This window comes from Megalopta genalis, chromosome 2, assembly GCF_051020955.1.
Source record: "Megalopta genalis isolate 19385.01 chromosome 2, iyMegGena1_principal, whole genome shotgun sequence".
NCBI lineage: Eukaryota > Metazoa > Arthropoda > Insecta > Hymenoptera > Halictidae > Megalopta > Megalopta genalis.
This window is the reverse complement of record NC_135014.1, coordinates 35,729,742-35,753,282: the sequence shown is the minus strand read 5'-3', so window position 1 is coordinate 35,753,282 and position 23,541 is coordinate 35,729,742. Positions and strand designations below refer to the sequence as shown.

At 44.1% G+C, this 23,541-nt stretch overlaps 1 protein-coding gene across 8 annotated transcripts in view; it reads right to left on the bottom strand.

The window, feature by feature from the left end:
* The window catches only part of SK (small conductance calcium-activated potassium channel), a 391,518-nt gene that overhangs the window by 22,764 nt on the left and 345,213 nt on the right, over positions 1–23,541 (bottom strand). For 7 of the 8 annotated variants that reach the window (XM_076519250.1, XM_033478719.2, XM_033478722.2 and 4 more), the window contains 3 exons: positions 15,790–16,211; positions 9,440–9,575; positions 4,689–4,799 (listed from right to left, as the gene is read on the bottom strand). In XM_076519250.1, the coding sequence (XP_076375365.1) occupies positions 4,689–4,799; positions 9,440–9,575; positions 15,790–16,211 (669 nt within the window). The remainder of the gene's footprint in view (positions 1–4,688; positions 4,800–9,439; positions 9,576–15,789; positions 16,212–23,541) is intronic. The other variant, XM_076519251.1, reaches the window with a different exon arrangement.

Here is a 23,541-nt window from a genome sequence, read left to right as displayed (position 1 = left end):
TGCTAAAAGATCTCCGTGATTTGTTATCAACCCCCTTGGCTTCGAATTCAATTTACGCTGAACACGTTCTTCCCGGATCTAGGATTTTCAAATCGACGTTTTACAGTACAACGAAAAGAAAAGGATTTATTTATTATTTTTTACTTATTATTTTGTTTTATTTATTACTATGTTTTATTTATTATTATGTTTTATTATTACCATATTTTACTTATTATTATGTTTTAATTATTATCATTTTTTATTTATTATTATGTTTCACTTATTATTATATTTCACTTATCATTATTTATTTATTTAAGGAAGAAAAAGAAATGGCGTCTACAACAAATTTCTTCGTGTCGCTTGCAATTTTTATAACTCTTTCGCAAAAAAAACATCGCGAACGCAACTGAAACATATAAAAAACTACCCTAAAATGTTCACTGCAAAGGCCGTTCCATTTTCTCCGGCAGAAAAATCCCAAAAATCCGAAAGCTACGGGCAAGAACGCCGTCTCGAAACGGATCCCAAAAATCTGATTGCTAGTATCGGTTCTCGTGTAACGGTTCGAGCGGATACCGGAAAATTCCTGTCAGCCTTATAGCCGTTAACTTTGATATTTCCGAGGTTTACAAATATCACGGGCTGTTTGTTAATTCAGTGGCCGCGGCTGAAGTCTTCGATCGCGGGACAGAAACGAGACGGCTGTCGTTCGCATGCCATTTGTCAACCTCTGACGAGCGTAAATACGTTATCAGCCCTCCGCCGTGAATAATCGCCGTTATTAATTGCCGCGTAACTTTCCTGGAACTCGCAATAAATTCGAAATTGACGAGCAATCGTTCCGAATCCACCTTGGAATCTATGTTATCGGAGTTCCCACGGCCGGCGATGTACGAAAACGAATTTCCGGGAGGATCGAGTGACTCGGACCCTTGTCGTGGCAGCTTCTTCGTCTCGTTTTTCAAGTGTTTCAGCTTGTGGAAGGCGGGATATGGCCGGTGCCGTCCTTTTGTCTCGTTAGATGCGATTCCCTTGTTCGAGGACCAACACGGCTGACCCCGCGGCGGATCGATCGCCGTCACTCGGGCCATCGGGAACGGATAAAAACGACAATGACACATTAGACGGCCCTCGGACGACACAATGAACTCGAAGAGACGATTTCCTTTTTTCCCCGGGAGAAAAGCTCCGCGGCGAGCTCTCGGTATCCTCCGGCGAGCCGCTCGTTCTTCTTTATTAATATGTCTTTTCCGTTTTCGTGGTTCTTTTCGACGGTAATGCGGGCGGTGCGCTATGGTAATTCGCGGGGAGACGCTTCAGAGCGGAACGGAAACGTTCTATTGTACCGCTCCGCGGCATGGACGAGGAAATGGGGAAAAATTACGGGATATTCTGTTTCTCGGGGAAAGATATCAGTCGCTTCACAATGAGTTTTGTAACCGGGGACGGAATTAAAGCGGTACTATGGCTTCCAGGGACGAAACGATCGGCTCCGCCGCGTCTCCTCGGCCCTTGTCGTCCGCTGAATGAATCCGCCAGACGATATTTCGATACCGTATCAATTGGAACTGCGCCCAACGAAAGCGGACTAAACGCGTTTTTTCTTTTCTTGAAGCAACTTCTACGCCGACCACTCTTCAGAGATAATGGACTAACCGCTTTCTCGTTTGGACATCGCGTATTCGGAACAGCTGTTGCTATAGTCTCCGATACGTTTACACCGATAACGACGAAATTTTCAATCCTTTTTGCCACCTGAAAGTTACCTAGAATCACAAAATCGTGAGAGATGCGCATCTTCGGGATCGATCGTCTGCCATTTTGCTAAACAGTCAGCTAAATCCACGACTGCGATTGAAGGAACAGTGATGTTCGTCAGGATTGGGATAATGCTTGGTTGAATTGTTTTTTTTTACCAACGATATCAAAGCAACTAGGGATCGGGAAGGGTGCTCGGAATGGCTGTCAGATGTGATTTAATCAAGGCCGATTGATTAATTCAATATCAATGTGTTAGCGTTTATTAGACACTGTTCATATTATTGCAAAATAACGTAAATAAGGGGACAAATAAAAGTACAATTTAAGGTATGGAAAACTATATGTTCAGATTTAATTTATCCATATATTGCCTATAAATATAAAATTTATTCGGATTCTGGGTTCGACAAGGAATCGAACACAGGATCAGAATAAATTTTATATGTACCCACATTTGGTATGCAGATAAATGAAATGTAGAAATATAATTTTCCATACCTTAACTTGTACTTTCGTTTTTGCCTCCATATTTACATCACTGTATAATAGTATTAGCAATATCAGTTAACGATATCACGTTGATATTGAATTACGTTTCGGCCCTGCTCTGATCGCGTCGTTCGCCTGCAGCTGTTTATATTTCCTGGCAATTCCCGTTGAACCGGATTTAATATTATTCCGTGAAAACGAGGCGAATCCAGTGGAAAACACTGTAAGTATCCGGTAACGGACCGTTGCACAGCGCGGCGGACAAAAATCGAATTAATCGTTCACCGAATTTCATCGAATTATTTAGCAACACCGTCTAACGGTAAGTAAACAACACAATTTCTATAATAACAATACGATTGTAATGCAATTTGTAATGCAATTTGTAATCCTTCCCTTAAAAAGATGGTTAAGGTGCTTATATGAGAAATGAATTAGAGTTCAGGATTTTTGTCCCGAACGGTCATATATATTTGCCGCACCGTGCGTTGGCGCAAAAAGGCGGGGAATAATTTGCTGCGAAGTTCCCGTCGAGAAATCCGACCGATTAACGGGCAGGACAGAAAGAAAGCTCGCCGGTCTTTCGTCCACGTCGGAGTTAATGCACTCGTTCCCGCGATTTTCCGTGTACGTCGCGGCCGATCGAGCAGCTCCGAGAATTTAATTCCGAGTTGCTGCTAGGAATGATTAACGGCTCTCCTTTTCTCTTGACGAGCGTCCCTGCCGCGCGGATTTCTCAGCGTACAGTTCGAATAACAATGTCGCAATGTCGGGAGGGCCGTTGAAATGAAAAATACAGGTGCGCGCGACATCGTTAGCCCGATTTCACCATTCGCCGCGCCTGAAACGTAACGAGAATGAAACTGCGAAACGTGATAAATATTTCCGGGATTTTTCACGTTCTCTCTTTGTTGTTCGCTTGTTCGGCTCCTCGTCGCGCGTTTCTTGAAATATAAATGTGAGAGCGAGATGTGTACGTGTGGTGTAGGCGCCGTACACAGGCGACGTACAAAGGACCCGGGGACCGTTCGCACAGCGCGAACTAACAAACGAAACTTCAAGGGTCGCAGAAGCGGTAACCAACAACGAATCACATCACGAAGAAATCGTACCAGAAAACTCAATTCCCATCGTTGTTTCAAGGCTCCGCCACAGCCGAGGATTCCTTCACGACAAACATCGACGAAGCCCTCGCACTCAGCACAAAAGGATATTAACAATTACAAGAAATTCTGACAAACGGGTTCAGACGGGACGATTCGAAAAGTTACTACAGTGTGCTGGTCGCGTGAAAGTTCTCGATTCGTGAGGCTGCCCGTCAGCCGGTGTCCGCGCGAGAACGAAGGAGCCTCGACGGCCCCTCGTAGAAATAACATCCTGTTTCGCGAATCTTCCTCCGCGAGGTGCGTCAGCTTCGTTCAAACCCGCCGTGGCCGAGGATTATGCAAAACGTACCTGAGCAATTCAATCTCCCTGTTTTCGATCTACACGGGATGCGATTATCAAACCGGTTACAACCGGCAAGGCAAAATGTCCGACCCTAACATTGAATCTCTATTTTATCACGTTCCATGTTTTTATCATTTATGTTATCTTCTCGCGCTTTTTATTTGCGGCCTAAATATTAAGTAAGTAAATTTAAGCCGGTTATGGCTTGAACACCGGATAATCGTATTATTATCTGTAAAAAGTGCTCTCTAGTAAACATAAATAAATTACACAAATACGTACGAGCAAATCTACGACAGACACAATTTCTTCGACTGTATTCTCTAGCACGTTCACACTGCTATACATAGTTCTAGCAAACACGTCGCGGCACACACGCGATGAGACATTTTTCTTACAAGAATTTTTTTGTTATGCTTCGTTGCAGACTAACTCACAATTTTCTAACTGGAAGATACTGGAAGCACAAACACGACGCAACACACAGGGATAAGAGACTCTTTATTCTGCTTCGTTGCAGAGTGGCTCGTAATTTTTTAATTGAAAAATGCTAGAAACGTCTTTTCGCGATCTGTGAATTATTGACTATTCTATTCACCGTTCTATATGCCAGTTTCTATAATTGTGTACGCTATCGAAATAATTGAGTCGCGTATACTACTCAATAAAATTGTTGTATTCATTACTGAAGATTACGGTAATTGTTATCGCATATATTGTTCGAAATGACTACCACAGAACACAAGATTTTGCGTAACGAGCTGCGATATTTTGTTGAAGAGATCGACGAGCTCGCGGTGCTACACGGTTCACGGAGGAAAGATCGAGGACCAGGATAACGGATTCCATCGGAGGACCTCCGGCCGTTCCGTTGTCGCAGGACTTAGGGTTGGCGGGCAGGCCACGAAGCGTTCTTTAAATTGGCAACATCACGGTCACAGGAGCGGTAGCGTAACACGTACGTATTTGTTTCGCAATCCTCGCAGCTTTATGGCGTCTCTTACCTTTTTCGTTAATTGCGTATCCATCATAAAGTTATGAACGTGCTTCTCCGCCCTTGTGAGCTCGAGCTTCCTGGAAACAACCGCCACCAGCAAGGCCGTGCACGCGGCGCCCTAAAAACACCGTGAAACGTACCTGTGAGGCTATCCGTTGTACACATTTTAATTACGAGACCAGGCGGGCAGCCGCCGCGCCGGGTTCACTAATTACGAGCTAATTTCATCGAAATCCTCGGAGTTCCCTGCCACTACGAGCACACAGCCTGTAAACAAGAAACAGAACCGCGGGCCGCGCGCGTCTGTTGCTCAATTTCACAATAGAAACAATAGTAATCAATGGAAACGATAGGAAGCGATAGGAAACGTTCGCGGCCATTTAAATGTCGCCGGACACTTCGCTATTGCTGCCGCTTCGTGGAACTAGCTAGTGCAAAATAGAGTTCCTCTAGAATGGATGAAATACTCTCGAAGATGACGCGCTCTAACGAGATAGAATCGAAATAACGCATGCAGAATCTTCAAAGCTCTAATTCTAGTCTCGAGTTGACTTCGGATATGACACTACTCGATGTTAGAGATCAAACCGAACAACGCATGCAGAATCTTCGAGCTCCGTTTCTAATCTCAACTTTAAATTCGAATGTGAAAAATTGAATAACTCATGCAGAACCTTCGGCAACTAGGATAGTGGAGCCAGTTACCGTGGGGTTGCCATTTTGGTTGATATTCGAGCATAATTAATTTGACATTCAGCGAACAGGACGTGTGCAATCTTTTCATTTAGATTCAATTGATTATTTATTTATTATTGTAAGGTTTATGAGATAGCTTGACGGTAAAATAAATCGTTCTAGGTGAGGTATCACAATGTTAATTGTATTGGTAAAACGTATTAAGATTACGGAGAAACGAAACAGTGATTATTTTAATTACTACTTACCACGGGATATGTCTACGTAACCTCAAATATCAAGTTATCTCTGTCATACTTCTCAAAAGTAAATATGAAACATTTGTAAATATGAAATTTTATTAATAAGTCCTTTCTAACATGAACTTTTAAATGACATATTATGATATTTACATATTTCTTCGTGGAAACTGAAATTTATTAAACTACGTTAAATATTAAATTTCTGATTTTATAGATCATATACACACTGGCATAGTAACTGGCTCCAGAACCTTTTCTTTTCTTTCCTGTAATATTCAAAAAAGATTTGATATTTATGGCGTAGGAAAATTTCTGTCGACCAATGGGGCTTCGAAATTTAGCTTCGAGTTCTTAAGAAACCTCTATTAAATCGCTAAAGTTGTCTTTAATAGCAAAAGCCGCTGAAATCCGCCAACAGGGCACAGTGATCGGCTTTTCTGCCTCACAGACTCGTCTCTAAATATCGATAAGTAACGTCTCGATCGCGAAGCAGAGGTGTCAAGAATCCGCCAGAACTAAATGGTCTCTAGATGATAGCACTCGAAGCCGAGAGAGGCCGACGACGCTTCGAGTCCCTCGAAAATTCGTACAATATGTCCGACGGCTCCATTTTATTTCGAGAGCTCTTGATCGGCGGTTTAGAAAGTCCTCGGGAAACTGTGCGGCAAAATCTCCGCGCCGGGTGGGGGATTTATTTGAACTTCCATCACCGGCCAGTTTAGCAATCCTCTTAAGGAAATCCTGCCGGCCCGTTAAAACCAGCTTTTTTCCTTGGCCACCCTTCCTTTCCTCAAACTCGCAGCGGCAAAGACAGCGAGGCGGCGCGACCCCTTTAACGGCGCGGCCGGTTTTAATTGCGGACAGATTTCGCAGTTTCCCGAGGGAGAGGAACTCGGGAGAACGTACTCGAGGAAAACGCAAACCGACTTCGTCAGCAAGAACCCGGGATACCATCGGCAAGCAATATCGCGGCCAATTTCCAAGAGGGATCGAGCCAGACGTCCGAGCCGAGTGATTCTTATGAGACGGTCGTTCCCGGTTGTTTAATATTCCTTTGTCCTGTCCAATCTTGCGCGACCGCGGCACTGCTCTTCGATTTAGCTGGCACCTCGGTTGCTCCGGGATTACTAAGGCGATGTTTCCGAGAATATTCGACTCGGCCGACACTGAACGTGCTTCGCACTGCTGGACGAATGTTTCCGATCACTTTTCAAAAATCGTCTTTCGCGGTGGAGACCATTTTGTTGGGCTTGAGTGAAAAACACTTTAACAAATTTTTAAATAATGATAATACAAAATAAGAAGAAGAATATTTTACGTCCGAGTATATTGAATTAATTGTTAATTCCAATTTTTTGAAGAAAGAAAATAGGCGATTTTGACGCAGTGTGACAGCGGAGGGTTAAATAATAAACGGTCACTGTTTATATAGTAATCGAACTGTTTAAATAGTAATCGAACTGTTTAAATAGTAACCAAACTGTTTAAATAATAAAACTGATTAAATAATAAAACTGTTTCAATAATAGAACTCTTTAAATAATAAAGCTGTTCAAACAACAATACGGTGTAAATAATAAACCTATCAAATGATTGGAAACATTTCATCAGCAGTGCGATCATACAAAAATGTCTGAACAATTGTAGTCAGTTCTTCTCAAGAATGTTACCAGCAGTAACTACAAATGGCCCTAATTGAAAATCAAGTTGATCTTCCAGCTTCATTCGAACCATGCAGCTGAACCCCTCGCCCTATGAATTCTTTGAGAACTTCTTCACCATTAACAACAATTCATTCTATTTAGTTTAACGATCAAATATTGGCAACGAAGGAATAGGATTCAATTTCGACTTGAAAGAAATTGTTCAGAAGAGAAGGAAGAAGAAAACGTTCGTGTTTCACGAACTCCGTTCGAAATCTTGGAAACGAGTCTGACACGATATTGTGTCGCAAGGGGTTAATCAGCGGTTGTTAAAGATGGCGTCACGCGTTCAACTCGTGCAACAATTCGCGCGTCTAACAAGCCACGCGGGAGCGCCGATTACGCTTCCATTTCCACGTTGATTAAGCAGGGCCGTGTTAGAGGAAACAGCGGCACCGTAAGGAGCCGAAAAGCGATAAACGCAAACGGAAGCATCGTTGAAGTTCCGCGGCCATCAAAAGGCAGGATTTCACGGGGAATTGACCGGGACGAGCGGCTAAATTGGTTAACGATTCACGACTGCGAGCCCGAAATCGGCGAATTAGCATGGAGCCCGGAGCGCAATAACAATAAGGAACCGAAGCGGTCCCAATGGGGAGATTAGACCCGGTGTAGCGTTTATCGTGACGAAGTGTCGGTCCAAGTGCATCGTAACTGCCAGTTGCAGCGCGGCTGCGGTCGATAACCTCTTAGCATGGCAACGCTCGCTGCATACAAGTCGCTGAATTCCCTCTGATTCGAATGCACCGGTGCACCGGAGTGCACCTGCCGAGGAAAACATCGAACTGAACCGATCGAGATCGGTCGAGCTTGCAACCCTCCGACGAAGAAACCGAGCATTCTGGAATGATTAGTGCCGGCTCGAGGGATCATTGCTGCAGCGACTGCGAGAGTTCTAGCGATTTCTCGTGATCTCCGGACTACCGGTCTTCGAACGCCTTTTGTTCAGGGATTGTTCGAAGTTTTTATCGCCGCTGAAAACTGTTGCGCGAGGTCGCTGAGAGATAATACAGTAAATCTGAGTCGAATGACTCCGGACTACGTTGTACTGGGATAGGGTCAGTGTGTTGCTTACTGTGCCCTTACGATAATTTTACTTCCATTTAAAATTTGAATTTCTTTTTTTCCTTTTTTACGTTCCTTCTTTTCTTTGTATTGAATTTCTTTCAATAGAATTTGATCTGTAATTTTCATAGCCGAATCAAAACTTTAAGAAATTAGTTTCTGCGTTTTATAGGTCTTAAAAAGTCAAAGCGGTTAAAAAGTTAATGGTTCGAAGAGATTTTGCGTTGATCTTGGTAAAAAGCTTAAGAAACACGTTGAAAGTAAATATAAGAAACATACAAAAACGATGCTTTCCGAAATAAAGGAACAAACCTATTGCATTCATAAAGTTACGATTATGAAAAAATTCGTGCTTATGCAAAAGACATTAACATATAATTTAAACTATTTACTTGGTCGAAAACTTCGAATGCCAACAATGGGCACAGTAATTGATACGCATAGGCCAATAAAGAAGGGAAAGGCTGAAAATTAAAGCGGGACTCGGAGCGATGAAGTACGAAGAAAACATAGACAGTTCGAAACGAGGAATACCGGTAAAGGAATGCCTAAAAAAGAGAAAAAGAGGGTGCGATATTAAAAACGACAGGTAAAAGACGAATCGTAAAAATTAGAAAGAGGCTGCAGGAGAAGGATGGAAGAAAACTTGCTGCAATAAAAAATTGGCTAAAATAAATTACAGGATAGGTCAGTTGAGATCAGATTAGGGTAATGTGTGTGGAAGGATGAGTGGTTACGCGAAAAGTAGTCGCATAGTCGGATAGATTAAGAAACATTTCGAAATGCAAGCCAAGTCGATTTCTGGGGTCGAAATGAAATGAAACGTCTAACGTCTGCCGACTGAGAAGCTAGTTTCTAGGCGCTCTGGTCTACTCTAAGCGAGAGTCAAAGGCACGGGATTGGCCCCGAAGAAGCGAGAATCGGTGAATGTTTTTCGATCGGTCGTTTCGGGACGTGTGAACGAGCCGCGTTAACAGCGACCGATAGGGCACGCGGACGGTCGCAAATCTCGCGGCTACGTCCGGTATTAAACTTCGTGAGTCTGGCCTTACCATTATTCCGGTGGAAACGGCTATACCTCGACCGCAGTACGTGTTGGGCACGATGTCGCCGAAACCGACGCTCAGAAACGTGATTGCGATGAGCCACATCGCATTAAGGAGATTCGCGTGCTCCTCGTCGTGGAACCTGCCGGCACACAACAGAAAACAGCCTGAAATATTAGAGTTGCACGCTCCGCCGCCGTAGCCGCGAATAATCATAGTAACCCGGCGACGGCTAAATGTCGCAATCTCGCCGGCCATCTTTATTACGAAAATTACCGACGAGGCGAGCTCCCGTCCAAGATTCTAAGCGGTTTAACGGATTAGCTGCCGTGTCACTGATGGCGGCGCGACGACTGCTGGCCGTCTAATTAATCCGCGGAATAAAGTGTCCCCCGGACAAATTATACGATCGTTACCTTAGCCGTTAATTTCGCGTTTCTTACTTATTCCATCTCGAGACCTACGCGCAGAGTACATTATTCCTTTTCGATTGGGCTATTCAACGCGGTCCATAGTCGTTTTCCTGTAACGTGCACCGTGCACGCGCGATATTTTACAGATCTTTCGCGCGGCCGTCCGCAACGATCGATCGCTAACTGAATTTTCCGAACGATCTTCGTTTCACGTTCAATCGAACCGTCGGAATTAGACGATTAAATTGGCATCGTTCTTTCCAAGTAGCATTTTCCGGATGCAGCGTTGACATTACTACGATGGAGCAGCATCGATTTCAATCTCGACGGCATGCAATAAAGGGGGCAACACATATTTCTCCGAACTGTTCGCATCGGGCTTCCCTGTTCCAATAACGGAGAGATCTAATTAAAGGGGAAAGATTCGGTATTGATTCGAAGGTGATATCGATTCCATCGCGCGCGGTCTTAATTACGCGAGTCCAGTTGCAATAATAATTCCGTTGCATTAAACTGTGATTCCTCCCTACGATCATCTCGTTCGTCAGAATGCGCGCGACGACGCGTCCGTCGTCTCCGTTGCGCCGACGAAATTCATTATCGGAAATCGAACATGAAAATAACAGGCCGGGATTAATCGTTAAGCGGCGGACGGTTCTAATGGGACGGATAGCATTACAACAGATTTCATTGAAGCGGGATCTCTTTCACGGGCCGCCGCGTCGGAAGTTCCAGCCTACGCCGGAAATTGAATTTGTCAATTAAAAGACCGGTCGGCCTGCTTCCGGTAGCCATCGAAGACTCGCCTCGAGGGATCCCGTCGCGGTTATTAACCAGTTCGAACAATGAGAATTTACGACGAAACGTGTACAATAAAGCCACAATATGATCAGACAAATAGAGTAAAGATTGACGAAGCAAGATCGTAGAATGATGACAAGTAGAATAGGATCGACCTGTGGTCAGTCTAATAAGAGAAAATCCAAGTAGGAACGAGTGGAACGGGCAAATCGTGGTCAGACAAGTGAAACGGGCAAACCATGATCAGACAAGTGGAACAGACAAATGATGATCAGACTAGTGGAACAGGCGAATGATGATCAGACTAGTGGAACAGGCAAGTCATAATCAGACAAGTGAAATAGGGCCAGCTCGTGGTCAGGCAAGTAGAATACTGATTAACAATCTTTTTCTCGGTAGAACAAAGCGACACGGCAAGAGATTATTTTCTGAATATGGACATTTAAATATGTTCTCCTAAATTTTGGTGAAACGGCGATCAGAACTTGTTGAGATCGTTCAATTACAATCGGAGTGAACTTTCGTGAAGTTCTCTGCTCTTTGGAGACCACGATTGTGCCTCCTGTGTTGAGGGATAGATACGAAATGAAAAAGCAGAGGAGTTTGAATGAGTATTATAACGCAAAGTTTCGGAAGTTGAACGACGAAATTTTTTCTTTTTTTGTGGGGAAGGGTGTGACCGAGCAAGAAACCGTCTCCCCTGTGGCGGTGAATAAATTGCGGGACAAAAAGTAGCGGGCTCGTGGTCGTTAGGTTTTTTAAAATGACTGGGACTCGCGAACAGTCGCAAAAAGTTCCGCGGATGGATTGTTTTTTGCCGGAGCGTGTCCTCCATGTTGGACAAATTATGTTTTCCGTTCATTGAGAGCACCGGGCGAAATTTATCGACGCGTACGGTCGGCACGCTGTTCGATCGCTGTTCCGGACTCGTAAAATTGTCAAACTTCCGACTCGCCCATTAGTTATCCGACCGAGAAAAATTAGGAAGCTTTGATGCAGTGTACTGGTAGCTCGGATTACCGTTACAAGCTTGCTGGAAATGAAATTGGAAGGCCGGGCAAAAAATTCCTCGGTACGTTGCGATGAAATTACAAAGCCCGCGTACATTGAAGATTAAACATTTCCGCGACGAGTTATCTTCCCGTTCGTTTGTTCAACGCGTCGGGACCTTTTGTTGGTCTAAAGAGACCGGCAATTTCATACGCGCGCAGGAAAATACGGTTCCGTTCGTTTAAATAGATATCTCTTCTCTTTGGCTTCCTTCCGCTCGTTCGTTCCGACCTGTTCTCGTGAACAGGAAAAGGAACGAGGAGGCAGACTGTACTCGTTACCGTGCGCGCAACGTAATTTTTCAAAAATCATGTTTTAATATAAAAATGAACGATACACAGGTCGAGACAGAACCGAATAAATAGAACGCGAAGAAGCGAATAAAGAAAGACACGAGTAAAGAGAACGTTCATCATTGCCAGGAGATTCTAATAAATTCTGACAATGTTGATCGTCTCCATCGACGTCGCGCTGTTATTTCAGCGAGGAATTTACAGTGTCCTTCGAACTTTACTTGGATGAAGGGTTCCAGATAAAACAGAGTCGTCGGCGACGATACGCGCGCGCGCGCGAGCGAGAAGCGGCGATGGAAAGGTTTTCGGGTCTGTGGATCTGCGAATCTCGGGAGACCAGTCGTTTCCCCGAATGCTTCTTTCCGAGGACGTGTATCGGCTTTCCCAGCCGGCGTGTCGAAAATTCTAATTCCGTGGTAGGCCACGGTAGGCCGCCGCGGATGTCTCTGTGACGGGATTGCAGAAAATAAAAACCTCGAGGGAGAAAGTTTTCGCGATCGCGCAGGAGACATGCCAAAAACTATGCGAACCTCATCTCGAGGTAATTGAAAATGTTTCAACGAGACACTGTTTTACTTGTTCCACGCACGTTGTATAATGCCGGTTTAACAGATATTCTACTTGTCCGACCACGAGCTGGCCCTATTTCACTTGTCTGATTACGTCTTGCCTGTTCCACTAGTCTGATCATCATTTGCCTATTCCACTAGTCTGATCATCATTTGTCTGTTCCACTTGCCTGATCATGGTTTACCCGTTTCACTTGTCTGACCACAATTTGCCCGTTCCACCCATTCCTACTTGGATTTTCTTTTATTAGACTGACCACAGGTCGATCCTATTCTACTTGTCATCATTCCACGATCTTGCTTCGTCAATCTTTACTCCATTTGTCTGATTACATTATGTGGCTCTATTCATTCAATACTCATTCAAACTCCTCTGCTTTCTCATTTCGTATCTATCTCTCAACACGGGAGGCACAATCGTGGTCTCCAGAGAGCAAAAAATTTCACGATAGTTCACTCCGATTGTAATTGAAAAATCTCAACAAGTTCTGATCGCTGTTTCACCAAAATTTGGGAGAACATATTTAAATGTCCTTATTCGGAAAATAACCTCTTGCCGTGTTGCTTTGTTCCACCGAGAAAAAGATTGTTAATCGGTATTCTACTTGTCTGACCACGAACTGACCTTATTTCACTTGTCTGATTATGACTTGACTGTTCCACTAGTCTGATCATCATTTGCCTATTCCACTAGTCTGATCATCATTTGTCTGATCATGGTTTGCCCGTTTCACTTGTCTGACCACAATTTGCCTGTTCCACTCGTTCCTACTTAGATTTTCTTTTATTAGACTGATCACAAGTCGATCCTATTCTACTTGTCATCATTCCACGATCTTGCTTCGTCAATCTTTACTCCATTTGTCTGATCACATTATGACTCTACTGTACACGTTTCGTCGTAAATTCTCATTGTTCGAACTGATTAATAACCATCTCGAGATAATTGAAAATGTTTCAACGAGTCACTGTTTTACTTGTTCCACGCGCACTCTGTTGTACAATGCCGGTTTAACAGATATTCTACTTGTCCGACCACGAGCAGGCCCTATTTCACTTGTCTGATTACGTCTTGCCTGTTCCACTAGTCTGATCATCATTTGCCTGCTCCACTTGTCTGATTGTGGTTTGCCCGTTTCACTTGTCTGACCACGATTTGCCTGTTCCACTTGTCTGTACGTGGATTTTATTTTAAATATTAAACTGATCGACCCGATTCTACTTGTCATCGTTCTACCGGCTTTATTTCGGCAGTCTTTACCCTATTTGCCTGATCGTATTATGGCTTTATCGTACACATTTCGATCGTAAATTCTCGTTGCTCGAACTGTTTGCATTTCGACTTTATTCGTCTAATCGCGTCTCGACCTAATTCTACTCGGCTGGCTACCAGCTGGCCCTTATCCACTTGTCTGACCGCGGCCGTTTAATTCTACTGTTTCTGCCACAAATTGTCCGGACTTGTTCGAATTTTGACAATACCCGCTCTATTCGTCTGCACACGGTCTGTGACCTTATTCTACTTGCCCGAGCATGTGTCGCGCTGTTCCAATTGCCAGGCCACGGACAGCCTCCTTTCCACTTGTCCGGCCATCGAACATTCCTCTTTCGCTCGCGCAATCACGGGTCCTCCGCCGTTTCCCTCGTTCGTACACGTCCCCGTTATTCGTCCGAATTAATGCAAAATAGTCGCCGTTACGTCCGCCGAGATCCGGCTCGAAAATAAGGGATCGGCCTCCCCCTTCGGCGGATTCCCTATGCAAAACTATTCCCCAGGGCCGTTACTCACCGCCGCGAATCCGAGGACGCCCGTTTCCCTGTCGCCGGGATTGTCTTTTCGGTGGTGTAGTTTTTAACAATCGGAAGGCCGGATCGGGTGCCGAATATCGACGGTGTTAACAGCCTCGGGAGGCAAATCTTCCGGCGGAACAAAGGCATAAATCACGCCCGGGAATATCGGACGGGAGGAGAGAGGGCCGCGCCGAGCGGCGCCGCGTCGCGCTGCGCCGTTGAAGCGGCAATAGAGGATTTAGTGCGGGGAGGGAGGGGAACGAGGCTCGAGATTGCTGGTCCCGCGTATAATTAAATTCTCCCGCAAATAGCACGGCCGATTTAGGGAAACGGCAGAGGGCGCATGGCCGATCAATCTTCCGGGCCAATGGCAGACTTTTCTCCAGAAAGAGCCCTCCCCTTCCCCTTTTGTCTCGCCTCAGAAAGATTGTCTCGTAAATCCATAGACTAGTCGAGGTGTTTTTGAAGGGTCTTTTAATAAAAGTGACGAAACTATGGATCGAAATGAAATTGATAGCGGAATTAAAGAGAAAGCGTTTTAGTCACTATCTAGTAGATTAGTCTTTATATCACGTACAAAAAAAAATCAAGTCATTTAGTCCAGTCTTAAAAAGGTTACAAAGGGCGTTTCAAGGGTTTTAAAGGTTGTCCACATATATTTATCCACGACAGTAATCCGATGTTCATTGTTCTAATTTGGAAGACGTTCTATGGCATTAACACGTTGAATGCCACGCCGGTTTTACAGAAATTGTCCGTGGCGCCACGATGAATATTCTTTTATGTGATACATGTAATGTTGATATATTATCTGCAATAGATAAGTTACAGTGTATAACCATGTTTGACATGTTAATTCCGACAGGGGTCACTGTTTGAATCGACGATGGTAATAATACAAAATTTTAGATATTGACATTTGTTTTAAATTATATATATTCCTATCAATTTGGGCGCGCCGGTCACCGGTGGCCCCCATGGCGTCACCGCCAAGTTAAGTACCGGTCACCGGTGACCCCCGTGGCATTCAACGTGGTAAACTTGAAAATAAAAAAGTATTTAAGTGAGTAAATAATAAAAATACAAATTATAAATTAACATCGAGCGTTAATAAATTAATATAAATGTATAAATAACCCACGAATGACTATTTACGGTTTATAGCGAATAAATCTCAGCTATGATCAGAAAATTCATGATAAACAAATATGGCGGCCGTGGCCGTTTAAAGTTCTATCGGCATCATCGGAGGATCCTGTATTTTGTATTGCGTCGCGAGAAATTGAAAATTTTCCAGGGAATTCGACGCGCAAATGGGAATTTATATCGGCCCGCGTAAACGAAACTTTTCCGCAGAAAAATCCGCATGTTTACGGCCGAGCATAATTCCGCTCGGCCGATCGAATTTTACGGTGAACCGAACGGAGATTGGTCCTTACCTCTCGCACTGACGCAACGTCCAAGAGGCGATGATCCATAACGAGACCATGAAGACTACCAAGACGGTGCCCGGGCAGATGGTCATCAGGGTTTTCAGGACGAACCTGGTGTTGAAGTTAATACGATTCAAGGCCCCTATGCTGCGGGACGAGGCGTCGGTGAACAGCCTCGAGTGCAGCAGCATCACGCGAAAGATGAGGTAGAGTCTGAAGAACATCGGCAGCGAGAGGCCGACGTCGAGCGGCACCATTTTCGAGCCGAAGTCGCCGTTCTTGTTCACCAGCTTGGTCGTCCACACGAAGTAGGTCTCCCCGGGGATCGGGTGCACCGCGCAGATCACCAACTCGAGAACGATCTGCCCGATCCGCCGGCCGGTCATCGCGATCCGCCAGTCGTCCGCGCAGTTATCGATCATGAACAACTGTCGACAGAAAACATCGCAGCGTTTGTCAGTCCTCCTCCTCCCGGCGGTCCTTTCTCATCCCGTGATTCATGCAAAGTTTCGCAACGTCGATTTCATTGTTCGAACGTCCCGCCATCGGTCGGACAGGCGTGAGTCAATCACAGTTTTATAACAACTCGACCGCGGATTTCATGCATTTTTATGCATCGTCGGAAAACTTTAACGACATGATCATATCGTTTACAATTCAAAATTATTCGAGACTGGAATAAATGTTCATGGAATTCCCGTTTCTTGCAACCGGGGACGCAAGCTTTTTATTTTGCGTAAAATTCGTCAACTTTGGACACGTATCACTATTGAACGAACGAATTCCGCAATTTAGAACTTGCATTTTCAGTGTTCACTCGTTTATATCTACGGAAATATACTGTGCAAAGTCGACAAATTTTGGTCCCCTGAAGAAAACTTTAGCTGACTTTCCATGCAAGATAAAGATCGTCGAAGTTTGTTCCAAGAAATATAAGTTAGATGAAAATCTCTCCCTTCTCTAGCAATCGCAACAAGCTAAAAATAATGTAACAATGCCTTTAAATTCGTTTAATAACCTCGCAGTTTCGTGTTCGCCCCATTCGATTTCGTCACAAACGCATAAAATCCGCAATCTACCACTTATTTGTTCGTTATTCTTAATCAAATAAAGTTTGATTCGAACAACGCTAACACTAATTTCAACAACGCCAACACGCCAACACGAATTTCAATTTCATCAGCCTTATTCGCCGGCGACAAAAGAAAATGATTAGCTACGCGCCGACGAGAATGCGATCCGGCAGCTTTGAATGAGATTATCATAATACGCGGGGCTCCGACGGGAATGCGTGTCGGCCGTAGATAAATCTCATTATTTATCCTGCGTCACGACACCGTCGTTTCTCAAGCATTCGCTTCTGTATCGGCGTCCACGGTGACGATACACCGACGATTCTCCTTCGCCAAGCCGCGCCGCGACGTATCGGCAACTTCCGGCTCGGACGGGGTAAACAATTTCGTTTCTCGGAGGAAGAAACACCGGTTTCACGGTTGCGTGCTTTATCGACACGGAAACTTTCCGAGGATAATTGTACCTCGGGCTCTCTGTGTACGTAAGAAACTTTTCTACGAACTCGTCTACGGTGCTCGGGCGTACTGCAACAAATCATCCTCGCAGCGGATGAAATATACGCGGTACCGCGGATCGAGCTGCGCTCGATGCCCGGACACCGGCCGTTTTTCTCTTTCGGACGTGTCCGAGAAAAATATATCAGTCCGCAATTATATCGACTCAAACGTGGCAGCCTTCGAGATATCGATCGCGGGAACGGGCTCGCTGGAACCGTCATCGGTTCTGGGCTCTGCTCGGAAGTGTGCTTCTCAAAATTGCTCCCTTCGCAAGACCAATTTGAACTTCCGGCGAAACGAGATGGTGCGTCATAATTTACAGGCGAAGCAACGCAAGCATTAACTGTTCTTTATCTAAAATTCAAGCTGGAAACCTCTACTTTTAGATTCTGTTTCTCGATTTTACGTTCGATGCGCTCTCGCCGCTGTAACCATTTAAATGTGTGATCGTGCTTGTCATATCAAAAATTGGTAAGTTTGACGACACAGTCTTTGTAAAATTTTTTTCGAAGATACTGCTTACAGCAAAATGTACTCTGATCTTTCCTCTTTAATTTAAGAAAAAGGAAACATGGCTGCGATTTTTTGTCGCAAAGTTACAGCACTTTGAAGTAACCCTTGCATTTCTGTCATGTACCATTCATGACAAACATGGCATCGCATTTAAATGTTTACAGCCGCGAGGGTGCGCCGAACTTAAAATCTAGAATCATTGTCTCAAAGTAAAGGCTCCATGCTTCAATTTGAAAACAGAATCATCATCCTGCGACGATTTTTCGCCGAGTTATCGTCAGTCAAAGTTCGTCAATTTTCATCCAACATTTTTCCATTTTATAATGTTTTCGTGCAGTATATAATAAAAAGTCCGAACGAACTTGCGAGAAAGGGGTTACATTCGTGGAGGCCTTTGAACGACGAGAATCAGCGGTTCCCGCGAATAAATCATCGTTTCATTTGCAAGGTGATACGGTGCTCGCAGAGCCTCCGAAAAATATCAAAGGGAACTGCATTATAAAGACCGAACGGGGGACAGCGAATCGTGGCGGCCGGCCAAAAAGTCGGTAAAACGTTCACCCTGGACCGGAACACCGACTGCGGAACGTGTCGCGTTGACAAAGAGTAAAGAGGCTCGCCCCTAAATCCACCGTGAGGATGCACTAGGCCAGCCCGCGGGAACGACGCCTCGTAAAACACCGCGGAGTATCGTTTGCGGTGCATCGACTCGTGCGTTTTACGAGGGATAATTCGTTCGGAGGACAACAGGGGGAGGATCGCCGAAGCGGCCGCCGCTAGATAGCCCGGCTGCACCGTATCGATAAAACGAATTACAACAGCCTCGCGGAGGATCGCGGAGGATCGCGGAGGAGTTACAACGGGTGTCCGCCGGGAGTTCACTTCGTATTTCATCGGCTTTTTGCTGAGCGATCCCACCCTCGCTCTTCTAGAACCTGCTCCGCGTTTTATGGCGGCTACGCTGTCCTCGTAAAGCAACCAGATTCCCCAGCTATACTTCGCTGGATTTTATTCCGAACGAAATGAAGGAGAACCGATTAAAGTAATCAACCGTCTCGAATGATTTTTACTTTGGATAAATATCGAACGTCTTCAGTTTGTATGAAATAGGTACGATAAAAATACAGTAAATTCTCCCTAATTTTCCTTCAGCTTGTAAACAGAAATGGACAGTTTTTGGAGAAGGGGATACGATTATTCGAGCCTTGCACCTCGTTTTTATTATTGTTGACAACTATAAAAATGAGCCGCAAGATTATGTTGCCATATTATTATGGCAACTGTAAAATTTATAAATCTATAAATCAATAGTATCTCCTCCTCCCAAATTGTCGATTTTTGTGCACAATCTGAGCGTCAATTAGGGAGAATTTACTGTGTCCGGTCGATAATGGCAGTCGACGCAGTCGTGCGCAATGACAGATGCTGTTCAATTACTGTGAAATGTTTACCAATTAGGAAAATTTCACTGCCTTACTATAATAATTACAATCATCGATAATACCGCAATTTCATCGTGCACACCATTTCTCCGAAATTATATTCAGTAATATTACAGTTATACTTCGTAATAGTACATCCAAATAAATGCATTTATTCGGTAATTGTCCAGAAAATTATCTTTAAAGTCTCAATAACAGTAAAATGTGGAATGTGGCATTTTAACTGTTCCGGACTCAATTGTTCCGCTATGAAACAGAGTTGGACAATATTCGAATGAAATTTGATTCCAACAACAGTTCCAATAACTGGTTCTAAATCTCTCATATTTCTTTTTTCGCGAAAGTGATATTGTCGTGAGAAGAATGAAGTTAGTAATTAATTCAATACACTTCGAAGCGAGATATCGAGTTCTAATAATGAAAACAATGTTCTAGAATGTTCAAATTATATCACCAAATTCTTCGGTGTCAATAGTATTGCTGGTTTTTGAAAAATAAATAGGATAGTGCAATATAAAAAGTGAGAAGGAAAAGTGAGATCTATGAAACATAATAAATGTAACAGACATACAAGTAGTACCGTTGCTAAAATATAAAGAAATACGTGTGAAAAATTAGGTTGAAGAAACAATGTCTAAAGAGTGTCTAAAAGATAGGTATAAACATTGAAAATAATAAAGATAGAATCCATGCAAAATAAATAAATAAATAAATGAAATCATAAATAATCTGACACGAGACAGTTTTGTCTGACCGTACATCATAACTACTACTACTACTTGTCTGACCATGGAAGATCAGTTCTCACGTATACACTGTTCTCGTCTGATCATAGGTAGATATATTCTACTTTACAGGCTACGATCTTTTTCTCTCGTTCTCCTCCGCGAAACGAATTGTTTTGGAAAGCCTGTGTGTCCTTAAGGAAAGTAATTGCAAGATGGTCGTAATTCGAGTCAAAAATGGCGCCAGTTAAATTTTGAAGGTTTCTGGACTCTTTTGAACGCCAGTGTACACGTCCTCGCGCCGTTTCGTCTTTCGACGCGTTATTCCGTACACATGTTCCTATCGGGACGCACTCGAGAATGCTTTCATCCCCGGGCTCGTATCTTGACGAGTGGGCTTAGTTTCGGGGCAACGGGGAACGATGAAAAGAGTCGAGGGAAAAAGCGTGTCACCCGAGTACTTGAGCTCCCAAGTGCCGCCATTTTCGGGTGTCCGCAGTCCTTTCGCGAGTTTATATTTTTCCGAGGTAACGAGATCCCGCGAAAATACCATTCGTGCTTGTTCCGTTTCACATTTCCATCAAACGTATTCTGTGTCGCTTTCTCGCCGACGTTGTCCCAAAAAGGCCTTCAGCACCTCCGCCTGCGATTTACTTCATTTGTGCACTAATTACAACCTCTTCGTCGTTAATAAATTCTTACAAGAGGAAGAAAATTTATTTATTTATTTACTTATTAACGGGTATAAACAACACCAACAGGTGGTGTTGGTATAAATCGTTCGCTATATAAAGTTGTTTGGACATGATATAAAAAACATTGACCAACTTCGACTGACGATAAGTCTGCAAAAAATCATCGTAGGATAATGACTCTTTTTTTGGGTTAAAGCCTGAAATCTCTACTTTGAGATAAAGTTTTTATATTTTAAGTTCAACACACCCTCTATACTGTAACCATTTAAATGTGAGGCCATGTTCGTCATAAATATCGACGGTACATGACAAAAATGCAAGGGTTACTTCCAAGTGCTGTAACTTTGCGACAAAAAATCGCAGGCATGTTTCCTTTTTTTTAAATTACAGGGGAAGGATCAGAGTACATTCTGCTGTAAACAGCGTCTTCGAAAAAAATTTTACAAAGGCCGTGTGCTTCGTCAAACTAGGCAATTTTAAATACGACAAACATAGCCTTACATATAAAATGTTACAGTAGTGATTATGCGTCGAGCTTAAAATCGGGAAAGAGTAGATAAAAGTAGAGATTTCAAGCTTCAATTTGAGAGGAAGATCATCATCCTAGGTTATTTTTTCGCTGAGTTATCGTCAGCGAAATTTGGCCAATTATTATCCAAAAGTCTACGCTGTGTAATTTCGTCGGAATTAGAAATAATTTTTACAATTGCTTCAAACTATTATTTCGCTACGGGAAAAATGCGAAAAGCGTTCGTCGAAGGGCGGCGCCGCGAAAGATTTCGAAAGACGCGGTCTAATCAGGGGCGAACTGGAATCGCGTGAGCAGGTGTTCGAGACAAGGAGCGAGCCTTATCGGATCGCGCGGAGCGACCGACACGGACGTCTCGGGCCTCGGATCCGCGGCAATTCGGTTAGGAAGTCTCCTCGGAACGTTCTCCTCGGTCGGTATCCGTGTTTAACCAGCGCGAAAGTGTCCGGATCGGTCGTTAACAGGCGTTTCAGGTGGTCCCGCGGCGAGAGACCGACTCGCAATGCCGACGCTTGGATTCGAGCCTAATGGCCCGTTGACCTTTCGGCACCTGTTGATTGTCGTTTATCAACGATTTGCATGCGCAGATTCGCCGGGATCACCTGGGCCGCGCGGCGAAACGAAAGGCTGGTGTCCTCGAGGGGCCGACACGGCCGCGAGCTGCACCCACGCGACCCGGCTGTTGATCGACGGTGCAATCCCCGTGTCCGCGATGCATCCCGTTGTACCGTTTATTGATTTTCGATTCGCAGGAACTGCACCCGCGCCTCTGCAACCATCGTTATTAGCAAATTGTACCGCGCCGGACGAATCCTCCAAGGAACTCGTCAACGTTTCTGCTTTGAACGCGTCCCCGAGCGTCGAGACGCACCTGGCCTTGGGGCACTGGCTTCAAACGGGAGATGCTAATTGATTGCACGAGGTGTCGAGCGTAGACCACTCGCTTCGGGTCTGCTCGATGCAAATCGAATATTTCAATTTCGCACCTCAGCGTTAATTAATGGATCAGAAACTTGAATTTTTCCTGCGCTAAGCAGAGCCTCTTACCGATTGAAACCGCGACAGTGGTCCACAAAGGTGTTCGTACATCTTTTGAAACGCAATTACTTTTTAGAAGCTGGACTGTATGACTCGAATTGTTTTTTAGGCGATGGAGGGACTGCTAGTCTACTAGATAATGATTAACGCGCCTTTTTAAATCTTGCTATTACTTGGAATAACAAAAAAGAAAACGATAAAGAACTCGTTTTTTTAACTTCTTTATCTGAGTCGATGGTGTTTCTTTTAACGGTGCAGGAAGATGGATATTACAAATATAATAATATCTTGGACATTTAAACAAAAATAAAATAACTAACTAACTGAGACTGAAACGAGAATTTAAAAAATGCGGTTTGCAGATCCGGGCAGTTGATAAGTTCGGATGAAACAGTTCAGAAACGCAAAAACAAACTTTCTTATTTTCTTTCTTTCCAACCGATTGCAATTTAACAAGGAAATTATCGCAGACATTGCCTGGTGAACTGGATCTCACATCCAAAGGGAAAAATTGAAGTAATTTAGTTCCTCTTTCAAAGAAGTTGTATTCCATTGTAAAAGGTGTCCGAGTATTAATGGGACTCGCTGTAGAAGTCTACCATAGTCCTTGACACCCGCCCACAGCGACGAAGTTTGTCGCGCAATCGATCGGCTCCGGGGTTAATTGAATTTCAATTTTGATCGCACGGTGCTTCGGTTTTCCCAAAATCCGATAATACCCAGATGCGGGGGGAGTGTCCACCGGCCCGGAATTTATTCGTCGACCTTTCGTTGATAAATAATGTTTTCCAATCCTGTTGTCGAATCGCGGCGACGATCGGCTCTGGTAAATTGCTCGTGGCACGCGTCGCTGTATTCGGGCCACGATGAAATTTCGCGGCGGAGCAGCGGGGACACCGATAAAGCCATCACACCGTAACTATCGCCTACTCGAAGAAAGAAACTCGGTTTCTTTCTAATCGCACCTTGTTCTTATTCGCAACGTCGCACAGTACTTCGCAACGTCGCACGGTGCTTGGCAACGTCGCAAGGTTCTTGGCAACGTCGCACAGCGCTTGGCAACTTTGTGCAAACTTGAGCAGCTAGGATTGAAGCTAATTTAAAGTTGAACGTTCCGTTGAATAATAAAAAAATACCACTGACTTGCTTTTTACTATTTTCTTTCAATCTCGTGTCAAAGTTGATCAACATTTAACATAAATGATTGGGAGAAATGGTTAATATCGCAAGAAACTTATTCAGCAT